This window comes from Mustela nigripes, chromosome X, assembly GCF_022355385.1.
Source record: "Mustela nigripes isolate SB6536 chromosome X, MUSNIG.SB6536, whole genome shotgun sequence".
Taxonomy (NCBI): domain Eukaryota; kingdom Metazoa; phylum Chordata; class Mammalia; order Carnivora; family Mustelidae; genus Mustela; species Mustela nigripes.
In genome coordinates this window covers 88,663,718-88,680,680 of record NC_081575.1, presented here as the reverse complement: position 1 = coordinate 88,680,680, position 16,963 = coordinate 88,663,718, and the positions used below count along the sequence as shown (strand labels likewise).

The 16,963-nt window shown below is 38.2% G+C and overlaps 1 protein-coding gene across 2 annotated transcripts in view; it reads right to left on the bottom strand.

The window, feature by feature from the left end:
- The window catches only part of MED14 (mediator complex subunit 14), a 73,187-nt gene that overhangs the window by 39,949 nt on the left and 16,275 nt on the right, over positions 1-16,963 (bottom strand). For both annotated transcript variants that reach the window (XM_059385042.1, XM_059385041.1), the window contains exons 5-12: positions 16,811-16,940; positions 16,217-16,345; positions 15,779-15,886; positions 15,104-15,236; positions 13,969-14,119; positions 13,053-13,164; positions 2,649-2,774; positions 676-754 (exon numbers count right to left, since the gene is read on the bottom strand). In XM_059385042.1, coding sequence (XP_059241025.1) covers positions 676-754; positions 2,649-2,774; positions 13,053-13,164; positions 13,969-14,119; positions 15,104-15,236; positions 15,779-15,886; positions 16,217-16,345; positions 16,811-16,940 — 968 coding nt within the window. The remainder of the gene's footprint in view (positions 1-675; positions 755-2,648; positions 2,775-13,052; positions 13,165-13,968; positions 14,120-15,103; positions 15,237-15,778; positions 15,887-16,216; positions 16,346-16,810; positions 16,941-16,963) is intronic.

The following is a 16,963-nucleotide window of genomic DNA, read 5'->3' as shown; positions in this document are numbered from 1 at the left end:
CAGATTTGTTTGAAGAGTCTAGCCCCCTGCCCCCTTCTCCATTTGCCAGTTTCAGTTTTGATCTCTGAAACTTATTTTTATCCCATGGAATTCTGTTCTATTAATTTTAAAAGAGAGTTTGTTAGAGTTGCCATAATGGCACCTCTGTGTACCAGGATGGTAATGAAACCTCACAGAATTATCTCTAGCTGCATTTCCAATGTTCTTTAGTTTAACAGTATGAAGCATTTAAAGGATTTTGAGACAGTATTGAATGACAGTATCAGAGAAGCAGAAACAACTATTCTGGAAGTGTCAGCTGGTAGATTCATACCATGAAGATTATCTGGGGTAAGAACAAGTAAGACTCTATTGCAGAGAACACTAGACTCAAAAAAATTCACTGTGTAAGTGATTTGTACAGTGCTTTTACAGAAGGAAATGTGGCAAAGAATGAAAAGTAAGAGTGTATCATGCCCTTCATACCTGTATTTGCTCTGGAGGGGAACTAGATGCAAAACACTGCCATCTTGGCCCTATTCCAAGAGAATTTCAATTCCAAGTACCAAAAGGTACTCAAGTTTCATGTTATAAACATTAAGGACAGTGACTGATCAAGAGTAATGATGGAGAAGAAAATACACCATGTCAAAATAACTTTCCATTTTTAGTCTTGAGCTAAATAAATAAGCTTACTTCAGTTGTTGAATCCAAGGGATAATTCGTTTCATATCATCGTTCACAGACTTTTCCATGTCATCCAGTGTGGCCTGGTCTATAGAAAAAAGCACTTCATTAATTCACTGTTTACATGAGGCATAAAATATTTAGGTAGCCCAAAACTTACATGAAAATTATTGTTTTAGTCAAAAGTAGTATTATTTTTGAGTCAGAGAAAAACTAAACTGAGCACATCATTAGGCATAAATTTTAACCTAATTTGTTAACCCTCTTTAACATTTAAACAGAGATATAGATAAAGACAACTAATTAATAGCAAATGTACACTAGCAGGAAGAACAAGTAACAAACATATGAATTCTTTGCTTACACTTTAATACCCAAAACTCTTCGTGTAGTTAATTACTAATTTTCATTTACATGTATTTCAAATTCCTAGTATTACATAGTTTAGTAATACTATACAAAAACTAAAAAATGAAAAACCTATAAAACTACATTAACATGTTTACTTATTAAACACAAATGATTTTTGGCATAAGCAAGAGCTGTTGGCTTAAGGTCAGCTTGCTAAATGTCACTTAGAATTTTTAAGGACACCAAAAAATGTTATAATAACATGTTGCACAAAAAGCAAAACATAAAATGATTTTAACCAAAGAAAAATATACAGAGAAATTAAGAAGAGCAAGCATTACAATGGAAATTTGTTATGTTGAAGCCCTAAACTCCTAACATGATGGTTTTCAGAGCTGGGGCCTTTGGGAGATAATTAGGTTTAGATGAGGTCACAAGGGTAAGACCAAGGTCATAATGTGATTGGTGTCTTAATAAGAAGAGACACCAGAGAGCTTGCTTGCTCTCCCTTCTGCTGCGTGATGACAGAGAGAAGGCCTACATCTCCAAGCCAGGAACAGAGCCCTCACCAGAACCCAACCACACTGGCAACCCGATCTTGGACTCCCACTCTCCCAAAGCTAACAAAATAAATTTCTATTGTTTCAGCAACCCTCTCTGTGGTTCTTTGTTATGGTAGGCTGAACTGAGCCAAACATATATCCCCTAAAGCAAGAATGACTGCTAATAGGTAATTATTTTGTTTCTTTCATTTTTACATGTTCATCTTCCTTATTTATGAATATGTATTATGTAAATAGTCAAGAAAACAGTTAAATAAAAAATTTTTTAAAGAATGAACAATCACGTTGTGCTTTGGGTCACAGTTAAAAAGGTAATTCCTAAGTATGCCACTTATCATTTAGCCAACATAAATGCAATGTGATTCAAAGTAATGAGACCAGCTTTCCATGAACAATTCATAGACAAATTTATCTTTATACAGTATAACAAGAAAACCTTTTACTTTTATCAATCTAGCTTAATATTAATTTCAAATGGTAAATGTGCTAATATGTGCAAGAACATTGTTCCATTAGCAATACAAAAACACTAAGTGCCAAGTAGTTCATCATTTCAGAACACCAACTTGGTAAGAGATGATGTTAGAAATCCAACATTAGTGTCTACTGTGTTTAGGACAGAAAAAAATAAAAACAAACAAACAAAAAACACTCTTCTCCAGGATTCTGGACCCTAGGTCAACATTTAGATGCTTTACACTGTCATAAATTTGTTCATCAGCCATGAGTGACAACAGAATCCCCTGTAGTTGGTTCCACGTCACCCAACTATTAGCGGTAATATTGTTAATCTAAAAAACATCAGCCATCAACATCACTACTTTTACAAAAGAGAAACAACATGAATGCACTTCATATTGGGAGGTTTAATTTTTGATACAAGAAAATCCAAAGTAGACTTATAATTGGCCTCAAGGAACAGACGTCAGCCAGAGTTATTCCTTCTATATCTACTTTCTGCACTGCTAATACCACCCCTTCCAATACCTAATGGCAAAAAAATTTTAGTTAGCTTTTATTAAAACATTCTTCTTCACACTGAGTGACTGTTATCATTGAGTAACTTACCGAGTCCATAGAGCATCAACTGAAACATTCCAGAATGCAAGTCTACAAAAATGTGTAGACACTCTGAATTACCGCAGGGCTCCAGGATGGGAACAACAAGAGCTGGAAGTGCAGTCTCTATGGAAGCTGAACAGTTAGAATGAAAAAATCATATTTCTATCTGAATATTTTCCAGAAAAAATTATTTCTCAGTGAGTAGAAACAATGAACTATCAAACAATCCTGAATGTTAGAGGAAAAACACGATTTTGCAAAACTGGAATGGTACTATTACATCAATTAGTGGCTCAAAAGGAAGAATGTATTCCTCGAGGTGCCTTGAAATAAACATACCCCTCTCAGATACTACAGCAAGAAAAAAAAAAATCCCAAGATTCCTTAAAAAAGGTTAAAAGAGCTAGTGAAAACATAACTTCATCAGTGAGCTGAGTTCTAGTTTTACTTTCATTCAGTAATTATTAAGTAGTTAGTTTTTAAGGATATTTTTGATACAGTGAGAAGAAAATTGGTAAATAGAATAAATTTCATCTACGGCCTCAATATTTTCAATGCCATTCTTCATTAACAGAGGTTTTCTGGCAATTAGGGCCCATGTGTTTAAAAACAAAAAAAACACCTGAACTTGAAAACTATTAAGCATTATTGCTTATATAGGAAAAAAATTTTTCCAGTTATTTATGTAACCTCATTTTCAAGTCACAGATGAAATAAGAACATAAGCAATTGTTAAACACCAATTCCCAAAGCTGCCAATATACTTGTTCTAGAGCTTTGTAGTTATTTCCACCAGGCCCAATTAACTCTTCCCTTAGTCCCACAAGCTGGCAAAACAAAACCCAGTAAAGGAACAAAGCCTTGAAAGCACAGAGCTACTTAGACTGAGGAGTTATAAAAGGAATATGCTCTTCTAGTTACCACGTTCCTCTAACGCTACAGCACAGAAGAAAAGGCAGGCAGTGAGGTGAGTGGTAATGTAGGCCCAGCCTTTCACCAGGTGACTTCTCTGTGCTACTTTGTTAAACAAGAACAATAACATCTTCCTGTCCATGGCATGGGTCCTTAGGAGGAAGAAATGACAAGTTTGTGAAGGTGCTTTAAAAAAACAAGGTGCTCAACAATGTACATTATCTGTAGTCCTTTAAGAAGCAAAGCAACAAACCAAAAGCTCTTACTAGGAATTTGCACAATAATTAAAATGGGTGAAGTTATCATTGGTGCTATCTATACAAAGAAATTATCAAACAAGTTAATAAAGCCAAAAATTAGCAGGAGACATATTTAAATCAGAAAATAAATTGCTTTTAAGTAAATCTACTATATATTTGTAAAGAAATGTTTAACACACAGAGCCAGCAGAGCTGTCACCTAAAACAAACACAAAAGAACAAAAAGGTACAAATTTCTTCTACAATATTTTGTAATTCAGAGCAGTGTGAGAACTTAGTTCAAATTATGTTTTGCTGAATTTACTGTTAATATAATAAAGAGTGCTTATAGATCTGAAGCAGGGTTGCTGATTTTTAACACATATCTGTACTGTTACAATTCCTAATGGATTAGAAACGTATTCTTTAAAGCAAAAAACCAGTTTTATTTTTGTGCGTGGTTCACAGCTTCCGAACTGCCCTTGATATCCTGATTCTGGCGCTGACACACTGCAACACAAGGGAGACTCCCCTGGCTTTCAAGAGACAGGAATACTGCAAATGGGGCCACCTGGCAAGTGACCTTACATGCCTTGCACTGCCTTTTTTGACCTCTCCAAAGTTCTGCTTGCTCTCCCTTGAGACATTCCTCCCCACAATATGCGACCACACACTGCCATCTAGACTGTCCCAAACCTGCTGTCTATACATTTCCCCAGCCCTCCCTTGAAATGCTCCCTTGTCCAAACTACTCAATTCCCTGGTTTATTCCAGTGAAGAGTGGTAAGAAAAGCCAGGTGATTAAGGATGATTGCACTAAAAGATTCCAAGAACAGTCCTTGGTCCCAGTAAAGGATGTGACTAAAGCATGTTTTCCCATCACTAAAGGGATCAAGTAAGACTGCATGAAGAATACAAATGCATGAACACAAATTTAAAAACAAGTTAAAGCGTATGTTGTAAAATGGTGGGTCAGTAGGCCCTTTCCTGTAGCAGTCCTTATTTCTGATTCAAGCAGGTCTGAGGAGCCCAAGCCCACACGCAAGCACCTACCTCTCCTCTGAAACACAGTACAGCCTCCAAAACACTGTTCTCTCATACCCGGGACTCTATATGGATGTGCCGAACATGAAAACCACTGCTGGAGCACACTCCCACCAGTCAGAGATCTAGGAAGAGCCTGGACTAACATCACTGAGTTACAGAAGAGAATGGGGCCCAAAGAGTGCTACTTGCTCAAGAGCATGCAGCTCAACTCAGACCTTCTGGCCACCCAACCAATGAAATCTCTACAAAAAGGCACTAAAGAAAAATCTTTGCACCTTATATTAACAAGACACAAAACTATTCTTACATAAATACTTGGTTAGTCTATTTTTCAAAGTAACTTCAATATTCCCTGGGCAATCATACTGAGTTTTTAACTTACTACTACTACTACTACTACTACTGAGCCTTGTTTATGGCGGATACTAAAGTAAACCAGAGCCTATCAAAAGATCACAAAAAGGTTGTAGCAAATATTAACAAATTAAGAAAAAAAAAAGGTCACAAACCTTGATTCCTTGATTTTCTGCAATCCCAACAAATGAATTTTAGAATTTTACTATTAGGAAAAGTTAGGGGTGCCTGGGTGGCTCAGTGGGTTAAGCCTCTGCCTTTGGCTCAGGTCATAATCTCAGGGTCCTGGGATCGAGCCCCACATGGGGCTCTCAGCTCATCAGGGAGCCTGCTTCCCCCCCCCAACCCCGCTCTTTCTGCCTGCCTCTCTGCCTACTTGTGATCTGTGTCAAATAAATAAATAAAATCTTTAAAAAAAATAAGATTGCAAAAATCCTGAGAAGTCTTGTTTACAAGGGTGCCAAGCAAAATGCAAAAACTGGTTTTTTCAACAAATGTCACTGAACAACTACATATCCCCAAACAAAAGAGAAGAGGTGGACCCCTACCTCACACCACATGCAAACGTAAACTCAAAAAGTAATCTGAATGTAAGAGCTAAAACTATGAAATAGAAGACAGATGAAAAGATGTGCAAGAATCATTGGGCAAAGGCAAATCAAAACTACAGTTCACACACACCAGGATGGCTAGAAACCAAAAGACAGTAAGTAACCTGTGCTGGTAAGTATGCAAAGAAACTGGAAGCCTCACAACACACTACCGGTGATGGAATTTTAAGGTTGTATTAAAGGTGTAAAAAGGTAAAACATAGAGTTACCATACGACCCAGCCCTTCCACTACTAGATATATGGCCAAGAGAAATGAAAACAGGTCCACACAAAAACCTGTACAAGAATGTTCAAAGCAGTGTTATTCATCATAGGAAAAAAAAAGTGGAAGTGATGTGGGGAATAAAGGCAGAAGGAAATGTAGATAAAATTAAATGTCCTTATAACCTGCAGCCCACTGACAAATACTTGAGGGCAGGCAGAGTAGAACTTTCCTCCAGGAAGCCCCCCCACTATCATCTTAATGTTAAAGCCTTGTTACAGGGAAAAACCTCAGTTTGACAATAACAAGGCCTCAGTTTTCCTAGTCTTCTTTTAGCATATGAATATCCTTTTGAAACTTCCCTTATCTTTACTTGCCCCACCCCAAAGTATATCATCAGTTGACCTCACAGTCCTGGGGCAGCAGCTCCTTCTGCCCATGGGTCCCGCTCCCTGCTTTAATAACACCACCATTTTGCACCACAGACGTCTCAAGAATTCTTAGGCGTTGACTGCATCCCACCAAACAGACCAACAGCCAAACACTATGTTATCTGGAGAGCCAACGTGGGGCTTCATATCTTTTCATCTGGACTCTGAGCTTCGGGGCAGAATTGGTGAGAAGTTGGCTTTCCCTTTACCCTCATTTCAGGGGCTCTTCAAGGAGTACGGTCTTATTGGAACATTTTCAGGTCGAATGCTTAGGCTCCAATACTCTAGCCCATGGCTAATCTACAAAGAGGAGAAAGCCTGCCTTTTGGCTTCAAGTTAGCACAATGGCTGGAATGGTAATGAGACCCAGACACTTGATGCCCTCTCTTTATTCTTGCCTTCATACAAAGCTGTTTGTCTTTGGCCGCCTAAGTGACAAGCACGGCTACCAATCTTAAGACTCACATGTGAGGTTTCCTCCTCACTGGTCGAATGTGATCCCTTCCCGCATCTCTGGTCTACCCACTTCTGGTGTTCATGAGACCTCCACTGGGAGCCAGCTAGAACCAGTATCCGACTGAATTAAAACCCAACTGGGGACCGTTTCCTAGGGAAGTTGGCTGTAAAGACTACATGTGCTGGAATGTCGCTTAGATCATGATGGATTTCTACCTTTATTGTTTTCTGTCAATATCCTCTAACTACTTAAGTTATAAAATTGGGTCCTTTCCTCTTGTAAAAACTTTTCTTCTATTTTCCATAGATTAAAAATGGCAGGTTCTTTGCGGCCTTCATGGTGAGGCAAGCCTAGGTGCAGTGTGACCTTTACTGAGGGGCCTTTGAGGCAAGGCAAGCCAAGGCTTCAGGGTAAGCCAAGGTGCAATGTGACCTTCAAGGTGGGGCCTTCAGAGCAAGCCAAGGTGCAGCGTGGCCTTCAGGGCAAGGCAAGCGAAGGTGTGGTATGGCCCTCACAATAATTCCTTCAGCAAGGCAAGCCAAAGCATGATGGGGCTTTCACGGCAACGTAAACTGGGTCCATACCAGCATATGGACCCACTGTAGTCTAGAATGCGATGGGGAAACGAGGGGAAGGCGGGCCTCCCTCCTACAGGGCCTTTATGGTGGCAGCGATCATAGTGATTTTGTTCAAGGGATGTCCTGCGTCGCTTTGACATCAGGAACCTCTGACATAACCTGCGCGTGGGATCCCACCTGGGAAGCGGGGGTAGGGGTAGGGTTTGATAATGAACCATCTCTCTTCAGTCCCCAAGAACTCTCCCTTGGGATACCTTTTAACTCACTAGAAACCACTCGGATTAAAACATTTAAGAAAGGTACTGTATGACCTCAGTAGGATCTATCAGTTAGATCTCTTCTGTAAGAAACAGCAAATAGATGAAAGTACCCTAAGTCATCCAGGCCTTCAGGGCTCTAAATCAGGACCTGGACCTAAGGACCTCTTGCAGAACGTGTTTGGTCATAACCAGACCAGTAAACTCCCTCCTGATATACTGGATGATAATTATCTACATAGGCCTCCTCTGAATAAACCCAGGTTTGGTAGAGGAAACATGGGCCATTCCTAGCAAAGGGGACTCTGACTCTTACTGTTCCTAATAGACCCAGGCTACTCTAGCATTACGTAGGGACTTCTCCCTCAATTCCCCGGTAAATGGATATAATCAGAACCAACTCTCTCTGGTTAGTCAACCTTGGGATGGGGACTTTAGAGAGCTGCCGAAAATCCCCTTGTTTCAGGGAAATTTCCTGTCTTCTGTGGCCTAACATGGACTGCCTATTTCCTTTTGTTGGTAGGAAAACATGGCATCCACGCCTCTGTTGGAGCTGATGAGCTCTAGAGTTGGGAACCCTTTTTTCTGCCTTCGGGCAGCACCTCGCCTCTTCTGCCTCCCCCTCCTCCTGTTTCTGTACCACCTTGAGTGCGTGCATAACTGGCCTCTGTACCACCCTAGGGGCCTCCTGTACCACTGGCTACTCCTCCTCCTCCCCTCACTATCATGGAGCAAAGAGCATCCCCTGGACTTAATACCACCCACTTGAGACTTCTCTGCCAGTTTCCAGGTAAAAAAGGACAATGGGGAACAAACTGACTTTTAAAAGAGGAGTCAGGTAGAATATAATCCAGTATTTAAACTTAAATTCGTTTAAAACCTGTTAAATTTAGCAGCATTAAAGGTAAAACTTTTATTCTACCAAGATTTATAGAAGGTCAAATAAGCTCCTGTTATCTCTGTTGCAATCTGTTAGCAAAAAGAGGACTTAAAATGGTTAACTGTCTCCAGCTTTCATGGGTAATTGTTAAGATACCTTTCAGTCTTTGGTAACCTGAAACTTTAAAGTTTTGCTTGGGTGAGTGAGACTGAATTCACTGGACATCTAGATATTTCCAAATAGGAAAAAAAGTGCTAAAGCACTGATTACTGGATGTCAGTTTGTGTTTTGACTTCTTAGTACAGAGAAACTAGGGATATTTGGGTCAGTAAACATGCTTTGTGCTTAACTGATTCCTAAATTTGCTATCTAAAGAGTTTTTTTTTTTTTTTAAAGATTTTATTTATTTATTTGACAGAGAGAGATCACAAGTAGGCAGAGAGAGGAAGGGAAGCAGGTTCCCTGCTGAGCAGAGAGCCTGATATGGGGCTCGATCCCAGGACTCTGGGATCATGACCTGAACCAAAAGCAGAGGCTTTAACCCACTGAGCCATCCAGGCGCCTCGACAGTTCACAATTTGTTACTACTTAGCTTTCACTGGAGACTAAGGTTTCTAAGAGTTAAAATTCTGCTAAATGTAATCAAGACTGATGCAACTAAGGGAAGCAACTCTGAATGAAAAAGTTGCAGAAGGTTTGTTGTAGGGATATCTTTGGAAAAGAATTTTACAGATGGTCAGGGCAGACTAAGATTAAAATGAAGGGATTTTCTTCCCTCTTTTTTTTCTTTTAAAAAGATTTTATTTATTCAACAGAGAGGAAGATAGTGAGAGAGGGAATATAAGCAGGGGGAGTGGGAGAAGCAGGTTTCCCATGGAGCAGGGAGCCTGATGTGGGATTTGATCCCAGGACCCTAAAATCATGACCTAAGCCAAAGGCAGATGCTTAACCAACTGAGCCACCAGGTGCCTGGGACTTTTTCTTTAAATATTTTATTTATTTGAGAGACAGAGGGAACACGAGCAGGGGAGAGAAGCAGACTCCCTGCTGAGCAGGGAGCCCTGATGCTGGGCTCATCCCAGGACCCCAAGATCATGACCTGAACCAAAGGCAGACACTTAACCAAATGAGCCACCCAGGCACCCCACTTTTGAGGTTTCTTTTTTAAACAAACTTCCCAACATTTAAATAGGAAACAAAGTCTCTTTGACTCGTTAGACCTTTTTATTTGGCATGTTAAGTTATTCTGGAAATGCTGTTAATTAATAAGCCTTAGGTTACATTTGGGTAAATGCTATAACCATTCTAGAGATGATATGCAGTTCTAAAGTTTTAGTATGTTCGGGTATAAGGTCATTACTTAATATTCTGATTACTGAACTAGTATGTGTCACAGAAATAACCAGATTTCCTTGCCAGCTATGTTGTAACCTCTCATCAAACCTTAACCATGTCCATTTTGAGTCTTTTTAAATTTATAGTTATTGTTCTTATTCTCTTGCAGAACGTGTTTCATCTTTAAGAAGATTCATAAAAAGGGCTTTTGACAAATACAGGTTTTTTAAATCTTTAAGATCATAAAAACTGAAATGGTTAAGAATTTCCAGAACTAACTAAACTGAGGATGATTATAGTTTATGACTCTTCTTTAAAACTTTGCTTGTTCTCTAGTAGTTGTACTTCTAGACTAAGTAAACTTTCTCTTATGATGTTTATGATATGAAAAATAAGATAAAATATTCCTCTGAATAAACAGAAGCCTTTAACTTTTCTCTCTACCTGAACCCTCTGGAACTCAAAAGGTCTCTGAAAGTATTCTCTCTTCCTTGGCAATTACAGTTATTTGTGTTAAGTTCAATAAGAATCTATTCTCCTTATTAACAGGACACCAGTGGAAACATTGGTTATTTTACCAAGGCTTTGACTGTAATGCCGTATTTGGGAGAGACATGCATAGACTCAGATATGACCAGACAGCTTTAAGGAACTAAGGTTGACTTTATGAAGCATGGAGCCCATAGAGCCCCTTGGAACTGTCAGCCTGACACCAACCTTACAGAGTTCCCAGCAGCCATACCAGGTGCATAAAGAATATCACTTCCTGCAGGTGCAGATATTTTGGGGATCTAAAGGAGATGAATTTGCCCAACTACAAGTATGGCAGGCAAGCACTTGGCTTGGCTTCTGGCCTAGAGAGGCTACTAAAAGTTAAACCTAGAGATTCCTTATAAAAAGTTCCAGCAAAGCAATTGTAAAAGATGTCTATGATCACTCACTATTCTTGCTGAGCTTATGTAAGTCATAAATAAGTCACAAATAAGTTTGTTAAAAATGGACTTGTTTTACAAACAAATTAGTCCCGATTTGGCTATCTCTGATTAAAAAGGAAAATATCTCAATAACATATCTTTGTAGATACTAGATTTTAAGCATTGAGACTCAAGAAAACTGGATTACTCTTTTAATAGCAGGGCTTCTCCAAATGAGGATTGCCCCAAAACAACCAATAGGATTAAGTCCTTTTGAGTTACTATATGAAAAACCTTTCTTCACTGTAAACCTATCAACAGATGAAGAATTTAACTGCTTTGTTAAATTATTCACTTGAGGCTGGGTTAATTCAAAAATCTCTAAATGAATATGCAAGCCATGTCATCCCTACACCTGATCTGACAGTCACTAGCAACCCATCCCATACAAATCCTGGAGGCAGGGTTTATTTAAAGAATTGGAAGGCTAATACAGCAGGGGATTTAACTACAAATGGAAGAGCCCCTACCAGGTTATTATGCACCAAAGATGTCTCAAGAATTTTTTGACTGTTGGCTCTGGACCCCACCGAACACAACAACATCCAAAACCTATGTGAAATGCAACTCCGTGAATGACGAATGCAGAAGCACAATGTGGTGTATCTGTACAATGGATTATTGGACCATAAAGATGAAGCACTGAAGCATGCTTTAACCATAGACAAACCTTAAAAACATTAGGTTAACAATATGCAGAAGACCACACGTTATATGACTTCATTTATCTGAAATGTCCAGAACAGGCAATTCTAAAGAGACAAAGTAAATTAGTGGCTGCCAGCGGCTGAAGGGAGGGGTTAACAGGAGAGTGACTGCTAATGGATACAGTGTTTCTTTGGAGAATAATTAAAATGTAGTAAAATTGGATTGTGGAGCTAGCTGTACAACTCTTGAATATATTAAAAACCACTGAATGAGTGAACTGTCTATGAATTTGATCTCAAAACTCATAAAAAAAGAAGAAAATGGGGGAGGGGATGTACGCTTTCTAACCCCAAAGAAAGTTTTGATTATACTTTCCAATCAAAAACTTTAGGTTTATATTGAACATCCTTGCTTGAGGGATTAAAATGGGGGTGGGTGGGGCATGAGGACTTCCACTGCATCTTACAATTAAAATTACCAAAACCCAAAAACTCTACTGTTAAGCCCCAATGGGATTAGTGAGCATGCCCCCTCACACAAGATCTAAGGCCAACACTTGCAGTTTTGTTTAAGTTAAGCTGCCCTTCCCCTTAGTCTTTAGTTTGTTTCAGACCCTCTTTTATACCTCTTTTCTTTCGCTTTTTTGGAAATGACTATTGTATTCTAAATACAAGTTTATTTTCCTGAATATCTTTCCTTCAGGCAGTATTTTTACCTAGCTCAGCAAAGTGGTACCAAAGAAGCTGCTTTTTTAAGCATAATGGACTGAGCTGGCTCTGTGATGATGAAAGGCAGTACCTTTGCTACCAGAACCATTAAAGACATATTTTTATGGCATTTCCTCTACACCAGCTCATTGAATTAAAGGCTGTTCACTGTGGGCACAAGGTAATCACAACCAAAAACAACTGGGGTAGGGAGAGTGAATATGCTCATTATGATACTGTGAACCTATTTCTAGAATGAAAGCACTGGCTTTCTAATTGACTGCCCCGCAAAGCTCTAAACATACTTACTAAGTAAGTAAACCAGAAGATATTGCATTTCGTGTGTATATATTCTGAATCCTGCTAATGTATTAGTAACTTTTTAAAAAGTCTTTAAAAAGACCAGGGATTAATTCTGCTTCCCTCAAAGAGGTGTATTTTATAAATAACATTGTAAGTATCTGCAAAGCTGCCTTATTCTTAGAAGACCTATAAGAAATAAGATTCATAGTAAGATGTTAAAATAACTTCCGTTTCAATAGGAAAAAAAGCTTTAAGAAGGTTCAATTATGCATACATTTCAGAAATAAGGCCAAGCTAAATAAGAAGAAAATAAGAGAAAAATTAGATCAAGCTTGGTAGATCACAAGTTCAAATGCAGAAATGCCCAACATCCACAAAATCAGGGAAAAAAGTCAGATTAAGAAAGATGCTTCATAAAAGTAGATACTAACATAAACAAAAGAAAGGCAGAAACGCCAGTTTAAAAGAACCTACAGTTTTCATTGGCATTGAAGCCTCGCAGAATGGCCTTCAGTTCCTGGAGCTTCTGATGAGCTCGTGCATGGACACTGTCAATCAGGAGCTTTTCTATTGATAAGTGATCAATCTGCATAAACAAGAATAACAGAATCATATGTGCAATGTAAACATATTGACTTTATAAGCCTGAGAGCAGATAATTGTGTTTTAAGATAGTTCCTTTTAGAATCACGCTGATTTTGTTTTTAAAGATTTATTTATTTGACACAGAGAGAGAGAGACAGGAGAGAGAATACAAGCGGGGTGGGGGGGGGAGGAAGAAGCAGGCTTCCCACTGAGCAGGGAGCCCAGTGTGGGGTTTGATCCCAGGACCCTGGGACCACGACCCCAGCTGAAGGCAGATGCCTAACAACTGAGCCACCCAGGAGCCCCGAATCACACTGATTTTTTAACCAGTAAAAGAAAGCAAGGTCCAAGTTAAAAAGAAATATATAGTATATGGTACTGGTAGCTTAAAGACCACAGTTAACATTTTAGAAAGTATGTATCAAGATAGTAAATGTGTTGGTTATCAGTGGACAGCACTTCAATGTTATCATTCAATGTTAACATTCCCAATGTTAACATTCAATGTTATCAATGGCAGCAATTGAATGTTAACATTCAATGTTATCAATGGCAGCACTTCAGAATAAAATGGTGATCTGACCTAAGTTAAAAAATTTGAAAGAACATTTTAAAAATTACACATATGACATTAGTTATTTAAAAAAAATGCAAAAGCATAACATTTGTTTAAAACAAATTTCATAAAGAGTTTTAGAAACAACTGGGTATTTTAAAGAATTTGTGTTAGAAGTTTAAGTATAAATATTTAGTTACATATATTCATTTAATCAAAATAATATTAAAATATATTGTGATCTTTTACCTTCATGGCCCTTTCTACTAATTTGGAATCAGAAGCTGGCAAAGGAGGATCATGAAAAATCTGTAAAGGCTTAGACACATCATTTTCATCGATTTTAATTGTAACTTTGTGAACAGATGCCGTCCCTGTTTTTCTCCCAAGAACCTGTTGACTAAAGAGAAAAAAAAAGAAATAGTTTCTTGTTTTTAAAGATTTATTTGAGAGAAAGACAGACAGACAGAGAGCATACACAGGCAGGAGAACAGAAGGAGAGGGAGAATGAATCCCAAGCAGACTCTGCACTGAGTGCTGAGCTCAACATGGGGCTTGACCTCATGACACTGAAATTACGACCTAGGCCAAAACCAAGAGTTGGACACTAAATTGACAGTGCCACCCAGGCACCCCAAGAAAAAAAATATGAATAAAAATTTTTTCCAGCCTGTTAACTTTTGGAATAAAACAGAAACTATCTATTGTGTACCTTAGTCAGAGCCTAGAACATGAGAGGCCCTCAATGTTTGTGGAGGGAATAAATTAATATTGAGAAGACAGCTATTCTATAATCCAACACAAACTTATGTTCTTAAAAAAAAAACCACACACACACACAATTTAAAAACAAAACACATGCATGCACAACCCCCCCCCCAAAACAAAACAAACATATGTTCTAAGAGGTGTCTATTAATCTGATTCCTTTACAGAAAATGGGAATCAAGCAAAGTTCCAGGGAATTGAGGACTGCAAACAGCCTGATACTGATTTTCCCCAAAACCCTCCCCAAAAAAGATTTTAAAAGGCACAATTCAAAATGCGGAACTGTGACAAGAAAACATGTTTTAAAAACATATCCACCAATTATAATGGTCTTTCAAGCAAACTGGTATGAGCCCAGAGTAATCTAACTTTTTAAGAACAAGTCTTAGTACAAATAGAGGTCTATGTGTATAAAACATGCCACGTTCTAAGAGAGGTATCATTTATAGATGTCCTATGTGGTTTATATGATACCAGGGACCTTACTATATAAAATCATGTTGCTGAAAGGTACACAACTGTTGGCATAAAGTAAATCAGATGCATGAGAGAAAAAAAGAAAGAAAAGTAATTTTAACAGTCATAGGATGAACTCACCAGAATCAACTTCACTTACTTCCAAACTGAGAGGGAGAGGCACTTTCCAGCATGGTACCTTTCCACCTGCACAAGGTCTCCCCACCGCTCTCGGATTAACATTAGAGTTTGGGAATGTAGCACTTCTAACTGAAGCGATAAGCAGAAAGAATCTGATGGGTCTCGTTAAGCAAACTTAATAAATCACTATAACAGCAAATGAAGCACAAGCAAACTTTACTTAATGAAAGCTCTATTTCCCCAAAAGCTGGCTATGAAAGAAATTTCTGGAATTACATTTCTCCAACAACATATACTAAAAAGTGATATAATTTGTGGCACAATTTTAGCAAGAAGTTTTATATTTAATTTTGAACCAACATAAACAAACTGTAAGGTCCAGGTTGCCCACTAATTCATCACAGTTTAGAAAATATGAGTAGACCAAATAGCACTATTTTTTTCCTCCAGGTAGTACTATTTCTAATTCATTTTAGTTTTTACCTGCAAAGTGAACAGTAAAATTTTAAATCTAGTTTATTACAGATGTATAATTATTCTTCACACTGACCTGTTCCCCAGCCCTGTTTCTACCCCCAAAAAGGAGGGGGGGTTAATCTGCTATAGTTCAGGATGGGGGGACAAATGGAAATATGTGGAAGAGAGACACACACGAATTCCTTATAAATATATGTCTCAAATTTCAAAAGGATACGTAGGCAGTTATACATGTCCTGAAGAGGTTTTTCATCAGCAAAGAGTCTAGACTGCACCAGCTGATGGATAAAGTTGATTTGCATACTATGAACCAAGGCTCGCCCATCTTCCATTGGCAGGAGAAAAGAAGGTGGTTAATCAGAAAAGTGTTCAGATCATATTATAGTACCAACTAAGGAAGAGTATACTAACACTAAATTAAAAAAAAGAAAGAAAGAAAAAAAGAACTAAAGTTATCTATCGAAACCAGAGAACATTATACTTGAGAAACACTAAAGCCTCTATGGATCAGTAGGTAGGTATGATTATCCTAGCACCTGCTTCAAATGACAGGATAAACTGCTAAACTTATCATTCTGTAAGAATGTTTCAGTAATATAAAAACACCAAACATCTGAATTAATATTTAGAATTAAAGTCAGTGTTCATAATTTACCTCCTGTTTCCTTATCCTCAACTAGAATTTCTAGCTTGAGAAGACGCCATGGAACATCTGGATCATCTCCCATCACGGTCAAGGTGGCTTCAAATTCTCCCTCAACTCGGAACTTCACCCGGCCATTTGCTTTTAGAAGAAGAAAAAGATGACTACTTGCTAGAAAATAAGCAGTTTCCTACTAACTTAGAATGTTCAGTCTAACTTAAAATAAATTTTAATTAGCTTGCAAGTTCTTTTATAAGTATCCAAAAAATTAGGTAGTTCCTGCATAAGAAATAGCCAAAGGCAGTTAACACTTCTAACACCAACTAACAATTTTCTCTTGAGGTGTAACTCTGGGGCTTCTTCTCTTCTCCAGTCCCACAGTCCCACGTGATCTCCCTGCTTCACATACCAGTGTTTTATCCCCAGGTACTGAAGAGAAATGATCGGGTTGACAAGTCTCATATCTGAACACTACCTGAATTGCAGGCCAAAAATTCAAAGTAGTATTTCTTTGAATGAAACCCCAAAAGCTGTTTAAAAAAAATTCTAATAAGTTAATTCTTAAAAAAACAAACAAACAAACAAAAAAAACCTTCAGGTACATACCAACTGTAAGATTTGCTAACTGAGGAGGAAGATCTGTAGTCACAAGCCGATGTCTAAGAATCTGATTAAGCTGGTGAAGTGTGGCTTGTTTCTCAATTTTGGTAATTGGGTCTGGAGGAATAATTTTATCCTACGAAAAACATGAAGTGATTT